Here is a 27247-nt window from a genome sequence, read left to right on the forward strand (position 1 = left end):
ACTTTATTATCTATCTAAATCCCACAGGCTGCAGTTAAATTCCATTTTTTCTATTTATCATCATTTGTGAGTATTCTTTTATTTGAAGAATATCATAGCTCATCTCAATTCCATTTTTTAGCTGCCAAATACATTTGATTGTGTTTCTCGCTCCCTTAAAGCATTTGGGTGTCTCCGAGGAAGGTCTGTGGGTTTTCCTAGTAGTACTCTCTTAAACTGAGTTCCTTCTAGGCCCATGTTGGGATTCTGAGACCTTCAATAACAACTCTAAATTCTCTTTTTATTTGCTGCTGTTATGCTGCTTTTCAAAATGAGATTCTCCTCAATTCTATTCTTTTCTTTTCTTTTCTTTCTTTCTTTTTCTTTCTTTCTTTCTTTCTTTCCTTCCTTCCTTCTTTCCTTCCTTCTTTCTTTCTCTCCCTCCGTCCCTCCATCTCTCTCTCTCTCTGTCTCTCTCTTTCTTTCTTTCTTCCTTTCTCTCTCTGTCTCCTTCCTTCCTTCCTTCCTTCCTTCCTTCTTTCCTTCCTTCCTTCCTTCCTGTATTGAATGGCCATTCTTCCCTGTCAGGCCTGTGTTAGGCACTGGGGATGCAGTGTGGACAAGACCGACACCATTCCTGCCCTCCTAGGGCTTGCAGTCGAGTAGGAGAAAGACACCAAGCCATAAATAATTACAAATTGTCCTAAGTGAGTTGAAGAAAAAGTATAGGGAGCTCTGAACATATAATAGATAGACTTGGTCTTATAGGTAAAGATAGACTGTCCCTCACCAAGTGGTATTTGAGCTGAATCCTAAAGGACGGTGAGAAGGCATTCATCAGAGGAGGAGCTTCCCAGGAGACAGGAACAGACATACAAAGGCCCTGAGGAAGAAGAGCCAGCATGGGTGCCTTGCCAGGCTCTTGGGCTGTGTAACATCCAGGAGGGAAAGTACCACCTCTGCCAGCCACCCTCCCATTTTCCCCCATTGACTCTCAACATCATCTGGGCAGATCAGTTCAGTAGCATGTACTGAGTACCAGGCTGGGCAGATAGACATCGATATAAATGCAGTGCTGACCCTGCCCTCCAGGAACAAGAAAGAAGGAAGGGTCATGATGGAAATGATAATACAAAGCAGCCTAGGGTCCAGGCAATGGAATCCAGAAATTCACCACAGAAAACATCTGTGGGTGAAAAGGAAAGGGAGAAATAGTCCTTGGATGATCTGAGAAAACTTTTCTGAGAAAGTGGAATTTCAGCTCAGCCTTAAAAGAAGGAGAAGGACCCTGCTAAGCAATTATGAAGGCAAAGAACGTTCCAGCTGAGGCAGGAGTTTGAGGTGAAAAAGAAAGGCAGAGAGGGAGCTGACACTGTGTCTGAACACTGGGAAAGCCATTATCATAATGCTGCTTTTATTCCAGCAAAATGGGGAGCTAGGCAGCAGGAGATATTTGTCAAACATAATTTTGTTTCCTTCAAATGCTAAAACCGTATGTTTTCACCATTTTTGATGGTGATATTTCTGAAATGTTTTATACCCATTCCTGCCTTCCTTAACAAAGGATTCTAAATATAACTTAATTTTTTCTTGATGACGCAGGATCATGATCATGAGAGTGTAGTTATTTTATGCTGTATTTCCTATTTTTTACATTTTTCTCTGTCCTCTGGCTAACAGCTCTTAGTTCTCTTTGAACCTGCCTCCAGCAAATCCCTGCTCCACCATTCTCCACAAACCCACTCTTCCTGTGTTCACTTTAGTTTCTGTTGCACTGATAAACTAAGTGAATACCATGTTGAGAATCATGTGCCTGATATACAGTATGCTTCCATCAGTACTCGTTGGTTAAATGATTAGTCAGGTTTTGACTATAAGCCTAGGGTATGGAGTCAATGGAGAGACCTGGGACAGTTCTTTCTGGGACCATATTCAAAACAGTGGGAAGTCAGACCTCCAGATAATGGGTTGTTACTCTGCTATTTTTACAGTGTTGCTTAGCAAGCCAAACCACCAACTGGCTTAGATTCTAGTGACGAACAACTATTTTTTCATGCCCTAGTGCTGTTGGTTACCATGGTGCTTTGGATGACACGGTTGGCTTTTTTATAATTGCCTTTAGTGGCTCAAGAAGTTATTTTGTGATAAAGGTGTTGATTATTTCTGATAAAGTAGAGCAGGATAATTACTATAAAGCACAGCCTTTTTTTTAAGCTACAGAAAGGGACAGTTTTGTTTTTCCAAATCAAGGTAGTTGCTGCACGATTGGTAGAATAACATTTTTGTGTTTCTCTTCCTGATTTAGTAGAGAGTGATTTCACTTGATTGTATAGGTTTAAAAAAAAATCTAGCATGTGTCAGGGTAGCTATTTCTCATCTCATTCCAAAGGAGGCTTTCAAATATTAAGATACAAAGATTAGGAGCTCGGAGCCCTTCATAAACACAGGAGGCTCTAACTGTTAGCACTGTTAAAATTCTGGTATATATCATTGCAAAGAAGTACCCTGTGAAACCGAACTGTTTTGTAGCCCAGAGCTGTTTAGACTTATAAAAGCATAGAATTTTAGAACCAGAAATGGAACCTGGTCCCACCTTTTTTTTTTTTTTTGAGATGGATTCTCACTTTTGTCACCCAGGCTGGAGTGCAGTGGCACAATTTTGGCTCACTGCAACCTCCACCTCCCCAGTTCAAGTGATTCTCCCGCCTCAGCCTCTTAAGTAGCTGGGATTATTGGCACCCACCACCACTCCTGGCTGATTTTTGTATTTTTAGTAGAGACGGGGTTTCACCATGTTGGTCAAGCTGGTCTCAAACTCCTGACCTCAGGTGATCTGCCCACCTCAGCCTCCCAAAGTGCTGGGATTACAGGCATGAGTCACCGTGACCGGCTGGTACATCTTTTATGACTGAGAAAGCTGAGGCACAGAAAGGACAAATACTAAAAAGAGCAATGATAATCCCTCATGGTTGCAAAGGCGTTACGTTTATTTATTAGCAAATGTTTTTAATGGCCATATAAACAAATATCACAGCCATATAAACAAAATGTCCAATTTAATAATTCATTTTGTGCTCACCATAAATGTGAGGTCAGCATTTTTTACCCCTGTTTTGTATATGCAGCACCAGAGATCTAAAGACAGAAGTGTCCTGCTCAATGTTAGTGACAGAGGTGGAACCAGAACTCACATGTCTGACTTGCCATCTCAGACCATGGAGTCATGGACACAGACAGAGGGGCCCAGAGGCCTGAACTCAGATCCCAGCACCTTCGTTGACTAGCTATGACTGGGGCAGTTCACTATATCACTCTGAGACTTGTCTTCCTTCTTTTTTGTTTTGTTTTGTTTTTTTGTTTTGAGATGGAGTCTCCCTCTGTTGCCCAGGCTGGAGTGCCGTGACATGGTCTCGGCTCACTGTAAACTCTGCCTCCTGGGTTCAAGCGATTCTCCTGCCTCAGCCTCTTCAGTAGCTGAAACAAAACGAAAATTAGCTGGGCACCTGCCACCATGCCCAGCTAATTTTTGTCTTGTTTTTTTTTTAGTAGAGATAGGGTTTCACTATATTGGCCAGGCTGGTCTCAAACTCCTTACCTCAGGTGATCAGCCCGCCTCGGCCTCCCAAAGTGCTGGGATTACAGGCATGAGTCACTGCACCCGGCCTATTCCCCTTTTAAGAAGAAAGAAGATAGGCCAGGTGTGGTGGCTCACCCCTGTTATCCCAGCACTTTGAGAGGCTGAGGTGGGCGGATCACCTGAGGTCAGGAGTTCAAGACCAGCCTGGTCAACATGGTGAAACCCCATCTCTACAAAAATATAAAAATTAGCCAAGCATGATGGCGGGTGCCTGTAATCCCAGCTACTCAGGAGGCTGAGGCGGGAGAATCACTTGAACTCGGGAGGTGGAGGTTGCAGTGAGCTGAGATCATGCCATTGCACTCCAGCCTAGGCAACAGAGCGAGACTCCATCTACAAAAAAACAAGGAGGGGTGGGGGGAATAGTGATACTACATTGTGAGTTTACTGTGAAGGCTGAAGACAATTCCTGTATAGCCCTAAAGAGACTCCACCATTTGCCTCTTACCTCCCTGATCTAGTTAAATGAATTGTATACAGTTAGTCATCTTGTATAACAAGTTCTTTCTCTCTCTGATCCAGCCCATGTAAAACTGTATATAATAAGAAAACAAAATTGAAAGCAGTTTACTTTGGGTAGGGCCCAGGGGATGAAAATTGGGCCGTGGGAGGTTCCTTCTATTTCTTTTATCCTGTCGTCAGTTAGAATTCAGTTTCCTCCCCCATCACTCTGCCCTTCCTCAGACATCTCAGGCAAATAAAAAAACCTGACCATATAAACAAATATCACAGCCATATAAACAAAACTCCTCAAAGCTCCAAGCAGTCTACTAAAATAAAATATCAGGCTAAACATAGGAAGGCTTGGACTTGAAGGCATAAGTGTAGCGAGGAGGTGGAATTGTGACTCCTTTCCCCTTCCCAGGTCAAAGCCTTTCTCCTCCCTTGCTAATCACTAGGGAGGTGCCAGGCATTAGCTCAGCATGCCTTCCTGCAGCCTCTAGGCATTTACAGAATATGTGCCCATTGCCATTAACACGTCAGAGACAGTAAACCTGAGATTTGGCCTGGAATGTGGAGTCTGCATTGTGTTGGAAAGAGCACAAGATCAGGAGGCAGACAGACCTGGGGTTGTTCCTGGCTCCATCACGTACTAATATTTGTCCTCGGATAAGTCACTTTATTTTTCCAAATCTCCGTTTACTCATCTATATTTTAGTAATAACAATCTCCCTTTTGCAGAGATATGATGAAGACCAGAGGTAACATATGCACCCAATGTACAGTAGGTATTGCAGAAACTACTATGGCAAAAACTGGGAAATGGAGTCTCAGGATTCAGCTTGGTTCAGACCAAAAATGATGTGGAGAACACTGAAGAATCTGTAGGCTGTCTGCAGCTGCAATGAGAACCTTCAAAAGTGTGGATTTAAAGATCATCTCAGGTGTCTAGCTTACTTCGAATAGTGCCCCTGAGAGTCCACATGTCTCTCTTCTCACAGGGACGAGCCTAGACTGACCACACTCCCTGGCTGGCCCAGAACTAAGTGATGACTAAAGTTGGCCATATTTGCCTTTCAGTGTATCATCCTCATATCTGAGGTTGGTTTGTGTCCTGAGAATGACACCATCTGCCAAAGCTTAGCCAAATCACTCTGGGTCACCATGGGATTTTTAAGCAGGGGATCCTGGGTATGGTTAGTCTGAACCTGGAGAGAGAGTCAAACTGGCCACCCAGGCAGTCTCCAAGACCAGTTCTGTATCTGAGAGGCCTGAGCTTAATGTATCCAGCCTTTTCTAGTTGGGTCTTGAAGCTTTCTGCAAATCCTAGCCAGGGCCCAGTTTTGGCTTCACCATTTATTGGCTGAGTATTCTTGGACCAGTTATTTTATTTTTGTTTTCTTTTATATTTTTTAATTTAAAGAAAAAATTTTTAAGAGATGGTGGGGTCTTACCATCTTGCCCAGGGTGGTCTCAAACTCATGGTCTCAAGTGATCCTCCTGCTTCAGCTTCCCAAAGTGCTGGAATTATGAGCCACCACACTTGGCTCTGGATTGCCTCTGGACCAGCTATTTTATGAATGGAGAATAAGCATGATACGTTTTGACATAGTAGTGGAAAAGAAGGCAAAAAATATACCAAAAAATCATGGGAGCCTTTAATGCAAGGGAGAAGAGTTCAGAAATGATCCTGCTTAGTCTTATGTGATCCTCCTACGTGTGATTGAGGTGGGGAGTAACCTCACAAATGCAGTATTTGGGGGATCGTTAATCTGGTTTTGGTGTACAAGATGTATTAGAGCTAGAAAAACCAAAAGGATGAATGGTTAGGATATTGGTGCAATTGTCCAAGATGGGATGAGGGCATAGAAATTAAGGACACTTTGAATTAGAAGAGGAAAAAAAATCTCTTAGACTTCATTACATACAAACACTCCTCCTCAGTCTCCTTTACTGGTTCTGCCTACATCATATCCACTGATGTATCTTCAGCACCTGGCACAGTGCCTGCCCATAGCAGATGCTCAAATATTTGTTCCATGAATTGCATTTCTGTGACCTCTAAATGTTACAGTGCCTCAGGGCTCAGAAATTGAACTCTTCTCTGTCTACTCTTGTTCCCTCGGTTATTTCATTCATTCTGCCAAACTTGTCAACATGAACTCCAGACTTACATTTCCAATTGCCAGTGAACATCTCCACTTAGAGGTCTAAAAGATGTCTCAAACTTAAACCTGCCCAAAACTGAGCTCCTACTCTTTTTGCCAAACACACCCCTTAAGTGATCCTCCCACCTCAGTCTCCTTAATAGCTGGGATTACAGGTGTGAGCCACCATGCCCAGCTAATATTTTTAATTTTTTATGGAGATGGGCTTTCACTATGTTGTCCAGGCTGATCTTGGAACTCCTGGGCTCAAACAACCCTCCTGCCTCAGCCTCCCAAAGTGCTGGGATTCCAGGCGTGAACCACTGCACTGGGCCTTATGTCTATTCTTAACACAGCAGTTTAGCAAACTAATGCAGAAGCAGAAAACCAAATACCGCATGTTCTCACTTATCAGTGGGAGCTAAATAATGAGAACACGTGGACACAAAGAGGGGAACGGCAGACAAGGAGGAGGGAGAGGGTTAGAAAAAAATACCTATTAGGTACTATGCTTAGTACCTGGGTGATGAAATAATCTGTATATCAAACCTCTGTGACACGAATTTACCTATATAACAAACCTGCACATATACCCTTGAACCTAAAATAAAAGTTAAAAGAAAAAAAAAAAAAAAAAGCAGCTAGAGTTCCTTTTAAAACATAAGTCGGCCAGGCATGGTGGCTCAGGCCTGTAATACCAGCACTTCGGGAGGTGGAGGGGGGTGGATCACGAGGTCAGGAGCTCAAGACTAACCTGGCCAAGATGGTGAAACCCCATCTCTACTAAAAATACAAAAAAAAATTAGCCTGGCATGGTGGCAGGCACCTGTAATCTCAGCTACTTGGGAGGCTGAGGCAGAGAATCACTTGAACCCGGGAGGCGGAGGTTACAGTGAGCCAAGATCACGCCACTGCACTCCAGCATGGGGGAAAGAGTGAGAGTCTGTATCAAAAAAAAAAAACACACACACACACACATAAGTCAGATCATATCACATTTTTGCAAAACACACACACACAAAAAAAAATGTTACAATGGCTTTTTTTTATGTCACTAAAAGGAAGACCCAAAGTCCTTACAAAGGCCTTCCTGGCTCTGTCCCATCAGCACCTCCCTCACCCCTCAACTCCCTGACCTTGGCTCCCACTACTTTCCTCTCCCACATTCTACAGCCACCGCATTGGCCTCCTTGCCATTCCTTAAGCACATCAGTTACACTCCCAGTGCATGGCCTTTACACGTTGTTCTACTGCAGAGATCTCCACAGGGCTCCCTACCTCACCGCCTTCAGAGCTTTATTGAAACATCACCTCAGGGAGTTCATCCCGGGTCTCCACTCCCTAAAATTGTAACACCTGTTCTCTCACTCCCACACACTCCCTCGTCACTCTTTCCTGCTTTGCTTTCGCCTTAGCACTGTGCTATATATATATTTTTATATATATGTGTGTGTGTGTGTGTGTGTGTGTATATATATATATATTTTTTTTTTTTTTTTTTTTTTTGAGGCAACGTCTCACTGTCACCCAGGCTGGAGTGCAGTGATGCAATCATGGCTAGCTGCAGACTCAAATTCCTAGGCTCAAACAATCCTCCTGCCTCAGCCTCCCAAGCAGCTGGGACTACAGGCATGCGCCACCCCACCTGGCTAATATTTGTTGTTGTTGTTGTTGAGGCAGAGTCTCGCTTTGTCCCCCAGACTGGAGTGCAGTGGCCGGATCTCAGCTCACTGCAAGCTCCGCCTCCTGGGTTCACGCCATTCTCCTGCCTCAGCCTCCCGAGTAGCTGGGACTACAGACGCCCGCCACCTCACCCGGCTAGGTTTTTGTATTTTTTAGTAGAGACGGGGTTTCACCGTGTTAGCCAGGATGGTCTCGATCTCCTGACCTTGTGATCCGCCCGTCTCGGCCTCCCAAAGTGCTGGGATTACAGACTTGAGCCACCGCTTTAACTTTTTGTAAAGATGAAGTTTTGATTCATTGCCCAAGCTGGTCACAAACCCCTGGGCCCAAGCAGTCCTCCTGCCTCAGCCTCCCAAAGTGTCAGGATAACGGGCTTAAGCCACGGCACCCAGCCTTACACTATATATTTTACATATGTATTTGCTTTATTATTTCTTACCTCTGCTTACAAGAGTATAAGCCGCAGGAGGAAAATGATTTCGTGCATTGTGCTCATTGCTGCATTTCAAGTGCCTAGAAGAGTGCTCGGCACGTGGTAGTCATTCAGTAAGTACTTGTTGAAAGAATGAAGGAAGAAGAATTGAAAGAATGTGGGGATTTGTTTCTAAACCGACATAAAGGAAAGATAAAAGATGACTCTTGGGTTATGACTTAGGGTAACTAGAGTTAATGGTACCATTTACTGTAGTGAAGACGGAGGGAGAGCAGGGGGAGTGTGTCAAAGACGGAGGGAGAGCAGGGGCAGTGTGTCTTGAAGATTAGGAGTTCCTATTTGGTTAAGTGATTTTGACAAGAGGACCCCTCAGGCAAACTATCTAAAACAGGACGGGTGTTCAGAATAGACATCGAGGCCAGGTGCAGTGGCTCACACCTATAATCCCAGCACTTTGGGAGGCCAAAGTGGGCAGATCACTTGAGCTCAGGAGTTCAAGACCAGCCTGAGCAACATCGCAAAGCCCCATCTCTACAAAAAAAAAAAAAAACAGCCAGGCCTGCTGGCTTGAGTCTGTTGTCCTAGCTACTCAGGAGGCTGAGGTGGGAGGATCCCTTGATCCTGGGAGGCAGAGGTTGCAGTGAGCTGAGATTGCACCACTGTACTCCAACCTGGGCAACAGAGTGAGGCCCTGTCTCAAAACAAAAAAAAATAGACACCTATGTTCAGATATAAATCCAGTTCTCAGGAAAGAGGTGATGGTGATACTTAAATTAATAGGCTTTGCTGGGATCTTTAATCAACAGGAGAGATGAGCAGAAGATCAAGGACCGGAGCAGAAGTTCTTAACTGCAAGTGCCCATTAGAATCACCTGAAGAAGTTTTAAACATTCCAGGGTCCCAGCCTCATCCAAGATCAATTAGATCAGAATTTCTGTGGGTAGGACATAGGCATCAGTAGGTGACTCCAATGTGTAGCCAGGGTTGAGAATCACTGAGTCGGAGTCTTTAAGAGATATTTATCTATAGGTGAGGACTGTAAAAAGAAATCCACAATGGAAACAGAAAAGTTCCAGTCATAAGGGTGGGAAGAGAAGTAGAGTAGTCTTGACCAGGTTTTCTGATACCCAAGTGTGCCTAAGAATCACCTGGAGACCTTGAGGAAATGCAAATTCTGATTCAGAAAGCTAGGATGAGGGCCTGAATTTCTGCTTCCCTCACAAGCTCCCAAGTGATACCATGTTTCCAATCCAAGGACTACACTTTGAGTAGCACATATCAAGAGTAGCGTTTCGGCTGGGCGCGGTGGCTCACACCTGTAATCCCAGCACTTTGGGAGACCGAGGCAGGCGGATTACCCAAGGTCAGGAGTTCAAGACCATCCTGGCTAACACGGTGAAACCCTGTCTCTACTAAAAATACAAAAATTAGCTGGGAGTGGTGGCATGCACCTGTAGTCCTAGCTACTCGGCAGCCTGAGGCAGGAGAATTGCTTGAACCCAGGAGGCAGAGGTTGCAGTGAGCCGCGACTGCGCCATTGCACTCCAGCCTGGGTGACAGAGCGAGACTCAGTCTCAAAACAAAACAAAACAAAAAAACAGCTATCTGGACCCGCAAGATCCAGATTCTGTAGGGCAGGAATGGGACCTCAGATCTTGCATTTTGAACAAAGGCCCAGGTAGTGTTCATGCTGCTACTCCAAGGAATACATTTCCATTGGTACCGAGTCACCAAGACCAAGGTAAGAAAGAGGAGACACTCAATGCTGTCTACCAAGTGAATAAAAGATGCTGCAAGCACACCAGGAAGAAGAACGTAAGCAAAAGCCACTATATTTGATAAGGTGAAGGTCACAAGTGAGGCAGAAACCATAAAACCATAAAACGATTTTGCTTAGTTCTCTATTTCCAAGCAATATGCTTTCCTCCTAGCTTTTATATTTTATCTTGGGAACAGTTACCAAAGTGCTGTAGCTATTTTTGAAGAAGAGAGGAAGCAAATCAATTATTTGCCTTTTTGTTCCCCCAAGGCATCGGAGGTATGCTAATGGGGTCCTGGAGAGCTCTTCTCTATGGATGTGCCTAAGCCATGTAGAAGAGATGAGGCTATATTTATTAAAGACTTTGGAAGCTACTTTAGCTTCTTCAAATATCAAAATATAGTTGTGATGTTGCTGTCACTGCCTTTCTGTATATTTTCACACTTTTATTTATTTCAGGCTCCAGGTTATATGTGCAGGATGTGTAGGTTTGTTCCATAGGTAAACGTGTGCCATGGTAGTTTGCTGTACCTATCAACCCATCACCTAGGTATTAAGCCCAGCATGCATTAGCTATTTTTCCTAATGTTTCCCTCCCCCCACCCCACCCCACCCCCAACAGGCCAGGGCTTTCAACCTCAATAGTATTGATGTTTGGGGCCAGGTAATTCTTTGTGGTGGGGGACTGTGCTGTGCATTGAAGGATGTTTAGCTTCATCCCTGGCCTCTACCCACCAAATGCCAGTAGCATTCCCTGCCCTAAGTTGTGACAACCCAAATTGTCTCCATACATGGCCAAATGTCCCCTGGGGGGCAAAATCACCTCCATTTGAGAACCACTGCTTTAAAAGCAATGCCTGAAAACCTCATCTTCTAAGAAATCTGACTTGTAGTTTGAGTATGTCGATATGAGGTAGTGATGATAAAACCTTAGGTAGAACACTGCCAGTAACCAGTACTACGACTGCCCTTTGGATTCTTGCAGTAATGGAAAACACTAATTTGACCTGTAATGGGTAATTTTACTGACCTCAAATGTGCCAAGAGCCTAATAGGTAATGTGGTATCTCAAGCGTGTCTCAGAGGAGATTGGTACAGAAGCCACAAAGAGACCCTCTCCCAAACCGTTGAAGAGTCAATGACTACTTTTTGCCCATGTCAACAAAATACTACAGCCGCTCACAGGATATAAGATACAGCATTAATCACCTTGCCACTGCAGCTACCCTTTGTTTTGGGAGGTTCTTTTCATGAGTACTTAGCATCTTGTGACCTTTAAGCTAGGTATACCAAAGGGACCAGGATTTACTAGACGTCTCAGTACTGATTTCTCTTCCTCATAACCATTGAACAAATCTTACCCAGAAACCAGTGGTTTTCAAACTTTAGCCTGCATCAAAACCACCTGTAAAGCTTATTAAACCACAGATCACTGGACTATGCCCCCAGGGATTCTGATTCACTAGGTCTAGGGTTAGGCCTGAGAATTTGCATTTTTATTTTTTTATTTTTTGAGACAGGGTCTTGCTCTGTTGCCCATGCTGGAGTGCAGTGGTACAATCACAGTTTGCTGCAGCCTTAACTTCCCCAGGCTCAGGTAATCCTCTCACGTCAGCCTCTCTAGTAACTGGGACTACAGGCACATGCCACCATGCCCAGCTAATTTTTGTATTTTTTTATAGAGACAGGGTTTCCCCATATTGCCCAGGCTGGTCTCAAACTCCTGGGCTCAAGCAATCCCCCCGCATCAACTTCCCAAAGTGCTGGGATTACAGTCATGAACCACTACACTCAGCCAGAAATTGCATATTTAATTAGTTCGAGTGATGTTGATGCTGGTGGTCCAGGGATCACACTTTGAGGACCAATGTCATAAGCCAAGGTAGTAGTTCTCAACTTTGGCTGAATGTTAGACTCACCTGGGGGTCATTTTAAACTATTGATGCCACCCCCTCACCAATGAAATCAGAATTTCCAGGTGTGAGATCCAGTTATATTAATAGACTATACTTAAAACTTCTCAGGTAATTCTAATTCACAGCCAGCATTGAAAACCATTGAACTAGGTGAGATGCATTCCAAAGCATTGAGAGTGGAGGGTCTTACCAGGTGGCCCTGTTTCATAGAGAAAAGATAGATCACCAGTAAATATCAGTTAATCCTAGAGAAGTATGACTCCAACCCCTCAGGCTTCATTGAGGATTATTTCTCCTGTTCCACCCAAATGCATCTCAACACTGCAGTCCAAACAAGGTTCAAATCTCAGTTGCAGATCATCTTTGTTGTGTCTCATCAAGATGTGGGCAGGATTGGAGCCAGAGATTGTAAATCAGAGGCTGGGCTGGGAAGAAGTAGTCAAGGCTTGAGGGAAGCAAACTAAGGCTTGAGGAGCTCACAGCTGGTAGAAATCAGGAAAGGCCATCAGGACAGTGCTGGGCTTCTGTTGAGGCTGAGCACCAGGAACATGGCAGAAAATCAAGCCAGAGGCCAAAGAGTTTGTAGTCACCAGATCCGAAGTGAGACACCAGTGAGCCCAGAGTTAAATATGTTCTTTAGACCTCAGAGACAGATGTAGCCTTCATTTTTAGAAAGTGCATTTTCATAAAACCCACTGTTCCTTTACTTTTCAACTCAGCCCAGAGATTTCTCATCTATTGATGTTCAATGGCACAGTAGTATGCTCAAGAAACATGTAAAAATGCCTCATAAACTAGTATCATTCAAGAATTTTCCACCCAAAGAAGTACCTTCTGCCTCTGCTGAATCTTTGAGATATATTATGCCCTTGGACTTAGCAGGATTAAAGTTTGTCACTTTCACTATTTTTAGCAATTGGAAGGGTGACTTTGCCAGGGCCCCAATTGTTTTGGACCTGACTCAAGACTGAGAGTGTGTGGAGCAAACTTAGCTTAGTCTGCTCTTCAACATCTGTAGCTTAATATGACTTTACCATGTGGTCTTGTTTGCAGTAATGATCCTAAGGGAATACAGTCTCTGCTTCCACTCTGCCGCCACCAGCACCTCCCTCGCCAAGGAAAATGCCCACCAAATGAGACAGAACCCTTTAATGGAAGTTGGAAACAAGATTAACTTGTTTAAAAATATGCACAAGACACATGTCTCAATAGATTCTGGAGAAAGCTGAGAGCCTGTCCAATCATTGATTCACACCATGAGGGGTACAGGAAGTCCTGAAGAATATCCAACTTCAGTGCTCTTCTGTACTCTGTATAAAGCCTCCTCACAAACTATGAAGTTCTGTATAAATGATATTCTTCTTCATTATTAGCCTAAATTATTTCACAGGCATCTCACTTTTCTAGAAAGTTGGAAGGAAACTGAGATCGGACTAATAGTTGTGAGAAGGCATTTGAGAAGTTTTGCTAGTTTGCAGAGGGATGGCTCAACAGAAAAGGCCACAGTTCTCATTCACATAATCTCATAGGAAGGCAGAAGAGAAAAACCAAAACTTAAGCCACTCTACGACATATGCCATTAGGAAGTAAAGGTAGAAATAGTGAACAGGTAGAGAGGAGAAATAATGTGTGTTAGATACGAGCATTTTCCCGGAGAAAGATGGAAACACTTGGGATATTTGAGCCCCCACTGCCCCAGTGGGACCCAGTTTAGGAGTTGTAAATATTCACAAGTCATCCCCGAGAGTTGATGAGGTTTCTGAAAGATGTGAACCCGCTATGTCCCAGGCCAACAGCTCTTTGTTCTCATATTTTCCCTCTCCTGTCTGTGATCAAGCCCTCATCCCTTTTCACCATTTCCACCTGCACAGAACTCACAATATGGTGCCTTCTCCCCTATTTCTGGTCTCCCAGTGGCCTCACCTGTGGGAGACCATTTTTACTCTCCACACATCCTAGAGCACAAAATGATAGTGTGTGCTGTAAATTATTACCCAAGTCCAAACCAGCATTTCTCTCATTTCAACTCACTCTCTTTATGAAGCAGTCCCTACTTTTACTCAACTTGTGTTGTAGGTTGTAACTTTCAGCCACACCAACTTCCTGCTCATTCAGGCATGGATTTTTAATTTTTCCAATTGGCTTTCTTTTTAAAAAATAATAGCTTCATTGAGATAAGATTCACATACCGTAAAACTCATCATTTTAAAGTGCACACTTAATGCATTTTAGTATATTCAGAGTTGTGCAAGCATCCCAACTAATCTAATTCCAGAACATTTCATCACCCCAGAAGAAACTCTGTACTCACTTAGCCATGCCCCACACTCTCCTTTCCCCAGCTTCTGGCAACCATGATCTACTTTCTTCCTCCATAGATTAGTCTGTTCTGGAAATTTTACATAAATGGAACCATACAACATAGGGCCTTTTGTGTCTGGTTTCTTTCACTTTGCAGAATGCGTTCAAGGGTCATCCATGTTGTAGAGTGTACTTCATTCCTTTTTATGGCAGGTTAATATCCAATTGTATTGATATAACACATTTTGTTTGGAATCATTTGGATTGTTTTCACTTTTAGTCTATTAGGTATAATACTGCTCTGAATATTTGTGTACAAGTTTTTGTGTGGACATATATTTTCATTTATCTAAAAGTAGAATTGCCAGGACATGGCCGGGCGCGGTGACTCAAGCCTGTAATCCCAGCACTTTGGGAGGCCGAGACGGGCGGATCACGAGATCAGGAGATCGAGACCATCCTGGCTAATACGGTGAAACCCCGTCTCTACTAAAAATACAAAAAACTAGCCGGGCAAGGTGGCTGGCGACTGTAGTCCCAGCTACTCCGGAGGCTGAGGCAGGAGAATGGCGTAAACCCGGGAGGCGGAGCTTGCAGTGAGCTGAGATCCGGCGGCTGCACTCCAGCCCGGGCGACAGAGCGAGACTCCGTCTCAAAAAAAAAAAAGAATTGCCAGGACATTTGATAATTTTGTGTTTAACACCTTGAGGAACCACCAGACTATTTTTCAATCCCATCAGCGATGTCTGAGAGGTTCAATTTTTTCTGCATCCTAACCAACATTTGTTATTATCTGTCTTTTTTATTATCGCCATCTTGTGGGTATAAAGTATCTCATTAGCATCTTGATTTGAATTTCCTTCATGATGACAATGTTTTTTTTTTTTTTTTTTTTTGAGGCGGAGTCTCGCTCTGTCGCCCAGGCTGGAGTGCAGTGGCCGGATCTCGGCTCGCTGCAAGCTCCGCCTCCCGGATTTACGCCATTCTCCTGCCTCAGCCTCCTGAGTAGCTGGGACTACGGGCGCCCGCCACCTCGCCCGGCTAGTTTTTTGTATTTTTTAGTAGAGACGGGGTTTCACTGTGTTAGCCAGGATGGTCTCGATCTCCTGACCTCGTGATCCGCCCGTCTCGGCCTCCCAAAGTGCTGGGATTACAGGCTTGAGCCACCGCGCCCGGCCCATGATGACAATGTTAAGCATCTTTTCATTTGCTTATTGACCAATTGTATATCTTCTTTGGAGAAATATCTGTTCAAATCCTTTGCTCACCTTTTAATTGAGTTGGTTTTTTATGTGTTGTAATATTTCATTATATATTCTGGATATAAGTCCTTTAATGATTTGCAAATATTTTCTCCCATTCTGTGAATTGTCTTTTACCTTTCTTGGTGGTGTACTTTGCATAGATGTTTCTAATTTTGGTGAAGTCCATTTGATCTATTTTTTTTTTATTTAATTGTGTTTTGGGTGTCCTAAGAAATCACTGCCTATGGTAAGGTTTTCTCCTATTTTTTTTTTCTAAGAGTTTTATAGTTTTTACTCTTATATGTAGGTGCTTGATCCATTTTTAGTTCATTTTTATGTATAGTATGAGGTAGGCATCCAACTTCACTTTTTTGCATGTGGATATCCAGTTATCAGCTACTAGTTGTTGACTTCTCAATGTTAAGCATCTTTTCATGTGCATTGACCAATTGTTTATCTTCCTTGGAGAAATATCTACTTAAATCTTTTGCCCACTTTTGGAGTTGTGTGTGTGTTTTTTTGTTTGTTTGTTTGTTTTTTTGTTTTTTTTTTTTTTGAGGCGGAGTCTTCACTCTGTCGCCCAGGCTGGAGTGCAGTGGCACCATCTCGGCTCACTGCAAGCTCCGCCTCCCGGGTTCGCGCCATTCTCCTGCCTCAGCCTCCCGAGTAGCTGGGACTACAGGCGCCCGCCACCGCGCCCGGCTAATTTTTTGTATTTTAGTAGAGACGGGGTTTCACCGTGTTAGCCAGGATGGTCTTGATCTCCTGACCTCGTGATCCGCCCGCCTCGGCCTCCCAAAGTGCAGGGATTACAGGCGTGAGCCACCGCGCCCGGCCTTTTTTTTTTTTTTTTTGAGACGGAGTCTCGCGCTGTGTCGCCCAGGCTGGAGTGCAGTGGCACCATCTCGGCTCACTGCAAGCTCCGCCTCCCGGGTTCACGCCATTCTCCTGTCTCAGCCTCCGAGTAGCTGGGACTACAGGCGCCCGCCACCTCGCCCGGCTAGTTTTTTGTATTTTTAGTAGAGACGGGGTTTCACCATGTTAGCCAGGATGGTCTCGATCTCCTGACCTCGTGATCCACCCGCCTCGGCCTCCCAAAGTGCTGGGATTACAGGCTTGAGCCACCGCGCCCGGCCTGGAGTTGTGTTTTTAAGAGTTGTAAGATTTTGATTTGTATTTCCTTACTGATGATATGCCAGGTGCTATTCTAGATTCTGAGGAAACAGAAGTAAATGGGACGTAGCATACCTGTTGCCTCTCAGGGAGCTTACCCTCACGGGTGAGGGTGGAGATCACATATAAATAGAAAACAACCAGGGTGAAATAATGTGTGTGCGATGACTAACACTGTGCCTGGCCCCCGGAGTGTGCATAGCAAAAGGTAGCTTCAATAATAATAATAACAGCTATCATTGTTATTATAAATGCCAGTACAGAGATGTGTGCAAAGTGCTGTGGCAGGAGGGAGTGACTTGCGCTTGTCTCAAGATTGGCTTCACATAGGGCCACCCCCCGGCACCTCTGGGGCCCAGGAAGGGAGTAGGGAAGGTGCAGGCATAGGGCTCTAAAAGACCAACCTTTCATGAGTGTGTGTAGTATGTGTGTCATGGAAACAGCTGGTTTTCTTGTCTCTGTGAGTGTCAACTCGGAATAAGGATTGTGATTGGCAATTCCCATCCCGGTCTGTACGTAAGAAGAAATGGCTTCCTTCATTTGTTTGTAGAAGATCTTGACAGGCTTTGGAGGGAAGCTCAGAGGCCAAGAGTAAATAATAAAATGTTTCTAAATAGCTTACTTGGGCACATTATCTTAAATATGATATAATTAGAACTGAAAGTCTCTGTTCCTTGGGGATAACATAGTGTGTCCTCAAACTGAACTTTCAGAGTATACAGCAATGGCGGTTTTTCATGTGGAAATTATCGTGCTCTGCAAAATATCAAAAACTGTTCATTTAATTTCATCATATGAACAAATTATCTTAGTGGTAGGGAGTATGGCTGTATTATATGTATTCCAGGGTTCACATTACCAAAAAAAATCCAATTATAGGAAACGATTTTAAGAAATCACTTTTCCAAGGCTTTTCATTATACTAGTCATTTGTTTTGTCATCTGCTAGTACATGTTAGCAGAAAAGTGAGAATCAGTGCCGTAAGTTAAGAAAAAGGTGTTAGAAATGAAAAACTTTAAATTGAGCACATTCTAACAATTAATATAATCTATTTTAAGCTACAAAGTACTTTGGCCCAACTGGGTAGGATGTAGTTGTTTCCAGGAAGGATAATTTTAGAATCACTGATTCAGGATTTAAATTTTAATTTAAACATACTATTATATTTTATCAAAAAATAAAGGCTTTCTTTAGTATCCAGTTTTAATATCACTTATTGTATAAATTATGAGTTTTTATTCAGCCTTTGGTTCATCAGGCACTGATTGGCTGTCCGATATATGGAGGGAACCTTATTTAAGTATATGATCGTTTGTTCTAAAGTAGTTCATGATCTGAGGAGGAAATGCTGTCTAGTGTAGGACACATACATTGCTAGTTACAGGAAGTAGCAATTTGTGATAAATGCTGAAATAGAGAGGTTGGTTCAGATTCAGAGTGGGGTAGATCTGGGGGAGCTTTCTTGGAGAGCTGGTACCTGGGCTAGAGCTCAAAGTTGGCGGTAGGGGAGATGGCGGCAATGGGGAAGAGAAATCGAGGAAGTGGTAGTAACCTGGTACACATGGAGTGTAGAATGATTGGGGGATGTAGCAGCGCACACAGTTAGACAGGGAAGAGCCATATTGTGGAATCTTGATGATATTATACCAAACTAATGAGCCTGGACTTGATTCTGTAAGCAGTAGGGAGCCATAGAGGGTTTTTGAGGAGAGCTGTAACATAATCAGATCAGTACAGAAGTAGGCTGAAGGTTAGGTTGAAGGCGGGGAAGAAATTAGAGACCATTCTTGGGTGATACGAATGCCATCTTTCCAATTTCGTTTTGGTTTAAAAACTCCAAGGGGTAGCTATCTTATGATTTCAGATATTTGATAAAGAAGTTTATTTACGTTTTAATGGTTAATTATGCCTCCTGCGAACTGATGACTCCTCTTGACTGATATTTTTTAGCAATGGCCAAGGAAGAGTTTATAAAGGGTACTAATAAAGCATGAACTTGCTTTTTATTGTTTTCCATAATAACATCTGAGTCAGTACCCCAGATTTTCTCCTTAAATGTCTCTGAGCCAAGGAAAAGAACCAACCAGATTTTCATTTTAGAAAAAGGACTAGGAGGCCAGGCACAGTTGCTCACGCCTGTAATCCCAGCACTTTGAGAGGCCAAGGTGGGCGGATAACGAGGTCAGGAGATCGAGACCATCCTAGCTAACACAGTGAAACCCCATCTCTACTAAAAATAGAAAAAATTAGCCAGGCGCGGTGGCAGGCACCTGTAGTCCCAGCTACTCAGGAGGCTGAGGCAGGAGAATGGCGTGAACCTGGGAGGTGGAGCTTGCAGTGAGCCGAGATCGCACCACTACACTCCAGCCTGGGCTACTGAGACTTCACCTCAAAAAAAAAAAAAAAAAAGAGAGAAAGAGAAAGGACCAGGAAATGTGTCTATACAGCAGAAGAAAACAAACTGATATGAAGCAGGACTGTTAGACAAAACTTCAGTCCCCAGGTTAGTACTGTACCTAGTTACCTGGGTTTGCAATCCAGCTCTGCTCTTACAGGCTGTGTAACTTCAGACACGCCACTTAACCAATATGTGCCTCTGTTCTGTTATCTGTAAAATGTGGAGAATAGCACTTACCTCAGTGGTTGTTATGAGAATTAAATAGATAAATTTAGAGTTCTCTGGCACATAGTAAGACCTCAATAAATGGAAACTATTATTATTCAGTCATCGGTCAATAAAAATGAAGTCTGCGAAGTCTCTGCCAGTGACATCTTGTAGTTTATAGTCTTTTCACATATTCACTAGGCCATTGGAGCTCCACAATCACCTTATAGGTCCTGATTATTCAAGCTACCATTGCTACTGACAAACTACCCCAAAACTTAGAGCCATAAAACAACAACTATTTTATTATGCTCACAGATTCTGTGAGTCAGGAATTCCAAAGATGTACAGCGGGAATGGCTTATCTCTGCTTCAGTGTCTGGGGCCACAGCTAGAAGCTGCTTGAAAGGCTGGGGAGAGGCTAGGCGAGGTGGCTCCCACCTATAATCCCAGCACTTTGGGAGGCCAAGGTGGGAGAATCACGAGGTCAAGAGATCAAGACCATCCTGGCTAACACGGTGAAACCCCATCTCTACTAAAAATACAAAAATTAGCTTGGCGTGGTGGCAGGCACCTGTAGTCCCAGCTACTTGGGAGGCTGAGGAAGGAAGGAGAGAGAGAGAGAGAGAGAAGAAAGAAAGAAAGAGAGAAAGAAAGAAAAGAAAGAGAAAGAAAGAAAAGAAAGAGGAAGGAAGGAAGGAAGGAAGGGAGGAAGGGAGGAAGGGAGGAAGGGAGGGAGGCTGGCTGCCTGGCTGGGGAGTGAGTGAGACAAGGGGCTGGATCAGCTGAGACTGGCAGATCCACTTCCAAAACGGCTTCTTCGCCAAGCTGCTGGCACTTAGGTGGGAAGGCTGGAAGGGTGGGCTCAGCTGGGACTGGCACCTAAGCACCTACATGTGGCCTCTCCACTATGGTGGCCTCAGGGTGATAGTCAGACTTCTTACAATGTTCTTGCAGCAAAAGCCACATGCTTTTATGACCTAGCCTCAGAAATCTTATAATGGACATTCATTTCACATTCTCTTTTGGTTGAAGTAGTCACAAGCCCACCCAGATTCAAGGGAAGGGGCTGTAGACCACATCTCTCCGTGGGAGGCATACCACGAAAGCCATGTTTTAAAATCACCACACTGGCGTTATTTCCTGATTCTAGATGAGAGATGGTAATTCAGTGGAGATTAAATGATTTGCCAAGGGATAGTAACTGGGATAGTTAATGGGGAAGGGGGCTTAGGGGAGGAGAATGACTTTTACCATAATTCTGACTCTAAATTCTTGCTCTTTCAATTTGTATATATTATATCAGCTAACACACACTTGCTAATATGTAAAAGTTCAAAGAAAAAAAATCAACTGGTTTTGAGTATATTCAGTAACTTCCCTAAATAGAAACACAAATTTAAAAGAATAAGGTTTGCATTTATAAGCCCTTGCATAAAAACTTCATATTTTAAGGAGGTCCAGGGATGAGTGCAGTCCTGAGATTGGTCAGACGCAACTTTGTATCATTTTTCTCACAAAGAAAGATCTATGAAGATGTCCCCGATACTTAACTGTGATTTCATTTGTTCTCTAGGAAAATCTCATCTGGCCATTGTCCAGCGGGTGAATAATGAGGGAGAAGGAGACCCTTTCTATGAGGTGATGGGCATTGTCACACTGGAGGATATCATAGAGGAGATCATCAAGTCAGAGATCCTGGATGAAACGGATCTCTACAGTAAGTGCACAGCCTTGGCTGTTCCCAGGGTCATCTTATTTCCCTCTAAGACTCTCAGGTAAGGCCTTGTTTGATTTATAGAAAGGGTGTCAGGGCAAACTCTGTGCCCTGATGTGTGTCAGCCACTTATGCCAGGTGCTGCTGTGGCAAGATACCCTAGCTGGAATCACTTCTGAGTCACTGGGAACATGCTAGCTAAGTGTTTATCAGGAGGGAGGCTTCAGGAACTGAGCTAAGACTATGAAAAGGAGACCTCCCAGCCTTTGGGTAGAAAAGGGACTACAGGAAACACAGTGTTCCCAGGATGGTGCCCAGAGGCCTCTCTGCCCTTGTTTGTGTCCCCTGTGTTCTTGTTTGGTTGCTTCATCCACCTAGATGCAGACCCCAACAGGGGTTCCACTCACACCAGAACAGCAGTGAGCAGTGGAGACGGTCATGAGATTGCCTACTCACAACCTAAGCCAAAAACTGAATATTCCTTCTTACACACTTCCCTGTCCTCTTATGCCTTTCAGCCCACCACCCTGGGTTTCTGTTCTTTCCCTGCCACTAGAATCCCTGCTCTTGTCTCTGTTTCCTTCTTTCTGGTCTGCTCCCCATCCTAACTCCCTCACTCAGGAACAATATAGGCTTTTCTATGCAGATGTGAATACTTTGGGTTACTGAACCTTATCAAAACTTTGCTTGCAAACACTACAAAGGCATGCTTTGTCTCTAAGGTTGGAATGTTATCTAAGTCCATGGGAGTCCCTAGGCCAGGAATTGTTTCCTCCTCAGAATTTAATCTCATGGAATAGCCATCCTTTCCTTCCTTGCAGATAACTCATTTCAGACTTCGGTCCTTAGTTTGCGAGATGCGGCCTTTCAGAAACTGGCTCCTGGTAGAAAGAGCTTGATGCCATAAGCTTTGATGCCACCTCTGCCTGCCACTCTTGATTTAGAATTCTCAGGTGTAGCCTGGGCAACATGGTGAAACCCCATCTCTACAAAAAATATAACAGTTAGCCAGGTGTGGTGGCGTATGCCTGTAGTCCCAGCTACTTGGGAGGCCAAGGTGGGAGGATCCCTTGAGCCTGGGAGGTCCTGGCTGCAGACAGCTGAGATTGTACCACTGCATTCCACCATGGGAACCTGGGAGGACTGTCTCAAAAAAAAAAAAAAAAAAAAAAAAATCCCAGATGTCTCAGATAAACTAGTGAAGCCATTCACGCTAAGGTGTTAGGTGCTGATAATAGTCTAAATGAGTAAACTCCCAGGGCACTTGTTTGAACAACATTAAGGCTTCAAGCACACACTATTAAAATTTAAGGAATGAAGGGGCGAGCAGAGGAATGATTCCCTAATGATGCCATTTTAAGTAGCAATCTGATGGGGGAGAGGGGGACTATTTAGGCAAACTTATACAAATCGGACAGTTGCTCACCAGTGAGAGCGAGGCTGATAACCTGTGTTTGCTACTCTTTTGCTGAGTGATCCTCTTTCTGCAGGAGCAGATTAGGGTAAATCAGCTGCTGGCATGATTCCTTAAGAGCTGTGAAAAGGCCCAGAAGCCAGGGATACTATCTTTCTTCTTGCATGACCCTGACCTCAGGTGATCTGGACACCTGGGTCTAGGTCTGCCCACTGTGACTTGAGCAAAAGGAGTGTCAAAGCAGGGGCCAGATGACTGTGAAGTCCCAGAGTCAGAGCGGGCCACGGAAGAGCTGCGCCAGCAGGAGGGCACTTTGTCCCTTCTAGAAGGAAACCCAAAAGCAAGCCCGAAAAGGAGAGAGGGCACACCAAGGAGCCAGATTCAGGGGCCTTATTTTCCTGCCACAAGGGTTCATTCTCACTGCAGCCACTCAGCTTGCACCAGATGTTACCCCATGGCCCTGTTTCCCTTTAGGCCAAGTTTGGAGAAAACCCAAATCCCTTTTCCTGTTCCCCTTAATGCAGGTAAGATGGGCTAGCAGTTTCAAAATTTTACTCAAAACTCAGGGAAAACAAAAGAGAAAGAACCAAAGGAAACGTTTCCTGTACCAAAAAGAGAAAGCAAAAAAAAGGGGGGGGGGGGAAGTAGATATATTTAGATAAGCTTTAAAAAGAATGAGAACAAATTAAATTGGAAAAAGCAAATTTTTTCAACCAATAATTACATGCCTGATATATAGGCTCTTGGGAGGTACCAGACCCTGCCTGAGGCCCCCCACCCAGAAAACCCACCTTTAGAGATTATAGGTCCAATCTTATTTCTTCTCCTCTCTTCTTCCCTATATTTCCCCTGATTCCCTGCCAGTGGAGGGACTGGGGTTGAAGCAGGGAAATTGTGAGATAAGAGGTAGTGGCTGCCCTCTTCCCTTGTGTGGCATGCTTCAGGTACCACTCAGAGCATGGTTCAGATAAGCAGCAGGAGACTAGTTGAGGCCAGTTCAGGGGAAAGGAGGGAGACAGAGTCAGAAATTCCCTGGGCCCCTGCAACCCTCTCAATACTAAGAATGCGGGTCCCTTGTGTGTGTATGACTTTGTGTAAAAGCATTCTCACACGTAGCTTCCAGTTGGAGTCTCATAATTAACTGCACAAGATGAGTATGAGAGCTATATTAAATATTACTAGCCTCCTTGTACAGATTAAAATAAAAACTGATGCTTAGAGAGGTTGTATGGTGAGTAAGTAGTGGAACCAGCCCCAGAACCCCAGACTTGGGTACCCCAAGACAGCTTTCTCCTTTTTCTACTATACACCCGCTAAGTGTGGAAAACACTGAAATGATGGCAGTCTCCCATTGTCTATCCCTCACCCACATCCTTCTACTTCCTGGGTGATACTGTGATGTCACCCATAGTTGACACTGTAGAAATGTTCTATCTGTCCCCTGTGATTCTGGGAAAACCTCCAAAGACCAACAGTGATTCTGAGATAGCTGCAATCTGTCCTCTGTGACCCCGCAGCTGACAATCGGAAAAAGCAGAGGGTCCCACACCGGGAGCGGAAGCGGCATGACTTCTCCTTGTTTAAGCTTTCGGACACAGAGATGCGGGTGAAGATCTCACCACAGCTTCTGCTGGCCACACACCGCTTCATGGCCACAGGTAGGACAAGTCTCCACTCCGGAGAAGCTAAAACACAATCTCTAGGGTGGGACCCAGGCACCAATCCTTGTTAAAATCTTCCAGCCTGATTCCAGTATGCTGTCAGGACTGAGAAGCACTGTTCTAGGAAGGAGGTTGCCTTAGATAGGGTAATGGATGCCACCTACTGTCGTATTGAGCCCCAGGCCTGATCTTATAGAGGAAGAAATGAGTATAATTCAACTCTTCTACCAGAGAGAAGAGCTAAAGAAACCATTGCCGCACTTTTCCCTTTTCTACTCACTTCCTGGCTGAAGCCTGAGGCCATCTCCCTGTCTGTTAGACTTACGGTGCCCTAGAGCAATGCCATAGAAGCTATGAACTGCTTAAATACAGAAGTGGATTGTGAATCTTGGGATCTTTAGAAAGAAAAAAAAGTGAGAAAATCCAAAGATAAACTCCTTCTTGTGAAGAAGGTCAAGTTTGTCTTTGAACCCTCTGACCATCCATGCCTAATTATTGTACTGACCTAGAATGATCATATCTATCATGAAGTTCAATATTTAATTAATCCAGCACGTATTTATTGAGTGTATAATGAGCGCTAACACTGTTTTAGGTGCTAAAGAGTAGAAAATTTTCAGTTGGAGCTGCTTTAAGATAGAATTTCTAGTTCTGAATACAGATTTCTTTTAACTACTTCCCAGAGCATATGTAATATAAATAATATAAGTTTAACATATGTAATATAAGTAATAGCTGTAATATATAAATATGATGCAAGGATGCCTCATATTATTGACAACTTATTATTTAAGTAATTGCCTGTCTCTAGTAACGTGGGATTTCATTTCATTCAGCAGATATATGTCATACAAATAAGCCGGATTAAATTATCTGCATTTCATTCAATTATAGCATTAAAGTATTTGTTGTTTATGTGGCTTAGCTATCCATGTCCAATTTTAAATAAAATCAAAGAAAATTAGTAATGAAACAGACATTTCCAGATGGAGACCTGTTTCTCCTGAGGTGCCAGTGCAGGGACACACATCTCCAGAGGACATGGGTAAGGCCCTGAGATGCACACTTGGGATTAGGATTCTCCACTCCAAAGGAACTGCAGAAGCCCTGCCAGCCTGGTGCCCTGGTACATGCATAGGGGGCCCTCATTGTGCCCACTCTGACTCCTCCTAGCTGTCACTGCTGGAATGGGTGGGACACAGCTCATGCTGATTCCTCCCTACCTCCTCACTCTCCTCTAGAAGTGGAGCCCTTTAAGTCTCTGTACCTTTCGGAGAAGATCCTGCTCCGGCTCCTGAAACATCCCAACGTGATCCAGGAGCTGAAGTTTGATGAGAAGAACAAGAAGGCCCCGGAACACTATCTCTACCAGCGCAACCGCCCTGTGGACTACTTTGTGCTGCTTCTACAGGTGAGTAGGAAAGTCAGGGAACCTCTAAGGGCCAGATGAGGGCATCTCCAGGGTGAAGAAATGGCCATGCCTCCTTCAGCACCAAGTTCCGGGACTTAGCTGGCTGCCTCAGGAACAAGGCCAGCTGGGTGGGCATTTCTTCATGACCCACAGGAGGGGGCTAGACACAGAAGACTGGTGTCCTGGGAGTGCTGGGATCTTTGACATTTAGTCTGACAACTCAGCAATGTTTGGGGTGGGGTGAATACCTCTCCAATAGGGGTTTTGCTTCTAAACTTCCAGAACTGCTGCTCTGCAGAAACTATAATACCTCCTCATCTCTGCTTGAACATCCCCTGAAATGAAACTGCCCACTGCCTGCTGAACTTTAGACAACTCTTCTTTAAACCCTTCTCTCTGTCGAGTGGAAATCTCACCACCTCTGACTTCCTTACTGGTCCCTGCTCTGCTCTCTGGAGGTGCACGGGACACATTCATTCTCTCAGCTGCATTTCAGCCTCTGTAGTTCCTGGAATCTTCTCCCCCTTAAGAGGACCAGGAAGGGGAAAAATGACCTGTTCAAAGAAGTGCAACATCTCCCCAGTGCTCACATAAGTATGATCACCTTCTGCTCTGGATACCTGAATAGGCCTGTCTTAAATAAGTGTCTGACATGATTACAGCTTGTAACACTGCTGGTGCCCTGTCTGGCTTCACCATTAGCTCTGTCACTGATTCCCTGTCCCTTCCCAGCATAACCTTGTGAATCCTAAATACGCTGATTGTGTTTTAGAATCTTAATTAAGCTCACATGAACTTAGAAATGGTCTCCTTGTTACAGTCCACTTCCAACCTCTCTGCTCTGTCACTGTAATTTGCCTCACATATATCTTTCCAAATGGTCTGAACAAAATGACCTCTCTTCTCCAAAAAATGGAGTCATGTGCTTCACTGTTGGAAATCAACAAGAATCCTGTTACATTGTTTGTATAATGTAATGAGCACATAGTTTCATGTCTTGTACTGAATATAAACTTAACAGTTTTCAAATAAAACATGGAATAAAATGTAGTAGCAAGAGTGTAGGCTCAGAAATTTGAAAACTATGGCTTTAAAATCCCATTGTTGCCATCTCCTAACTAACCTTGACCAAGTTATTCAATCTCTGAGCCTCAAAATTGAGTCCCCAGTAAATCGGGGATAAAAATGGCATGGGCTTCATGGGGTTGTGGGGCTAATTGCATGAGAATCTATGCAGTGCACATAACACAGTGTCATGTCCATGCATGCTATGCATTACACGTCAGCTATCACTATTATTGGCAATGAATTAAACAAGCTTCACACAGAATTAGATTTTATCTTTTTTTTTTTTTTTTTTTTTTGAGATGGAGTCTTGCTCTGTCTCCCAGGCTGGAGTTCAGTGGCCCGATCTCAGTTCACTGCAAGCTCTGCCTCCCTGGTTCAAGCAATTCTCCTGCCTCAGCCTCCCGAGCAGCTAGGACTACAGGCGTGCACCACCACACCCAGCTAATTTTTATATATTTAGTAGAGATGGGGGTTTCACCATATTGGCCAGGCTGGTCTTGAACTCCTGACCTCGTGATCCACCCGCCTTGGCCTCCCAAAGTGCTGAGATTAAGGCGTGAGCCACCACACCTGGCCTAGATTTTATCTTGACCTGACTTAGAAATGGTCCAGTCTTGGACTAAACCAGTGGGGCAGTTTATGAGGCCCTGGGTTAGC

At 44.1% G+C, this 27247-nt stretch overlaps 1 protein-coding gene across 5 annotated transcripts in view; it reads left to right on the forward strand.

The window, feature by feature from the left end:
• Positions 1-27247, forward strand: part of CNNM1 (cyclin and CBS domain divalent metal cation transport mediator 1) — a 68638-nt gene that overhangs the window by 11297 nt on the left and 30094 nt on the right. For all 5 annotated transcript variants that reach the window (XR_003121137.1, XM_025396718.1, XM_025396720.1 and 2 more), the window contains exons 2-4: positions 20896-21039; positions 23968-24108; positions 25353-25522. Coding sequence is in view for 4 of the 5 variants with exons in the window: in XM_025396718.1 (XP_025252503.1) it covers positions 20896-21039; positions 23968-24108; positions 25353-25522 (455 nt within the window). In the remaining variant the exon portion in view is untranslated. The remainder of the gene's footprint in view (positions 1-20895; positions 21040-23967; positions 24109-25352; positions 25523-27247) is intronic.

Source organism: Theropithecus gelada, chromosome 9, assembly GCF_003255815.1.
Source record: "Theropithecus gelada isolate Dixy chromosome 9, Tgel_1.0, whole genome shotgun sequence".
Classification (NCBI taxonomy): Eukaryota; Metazoa; Chordata; class Mammalia; order Primates; family Cercopithecidae; genus Theropithecus; species Theropithecus gelada.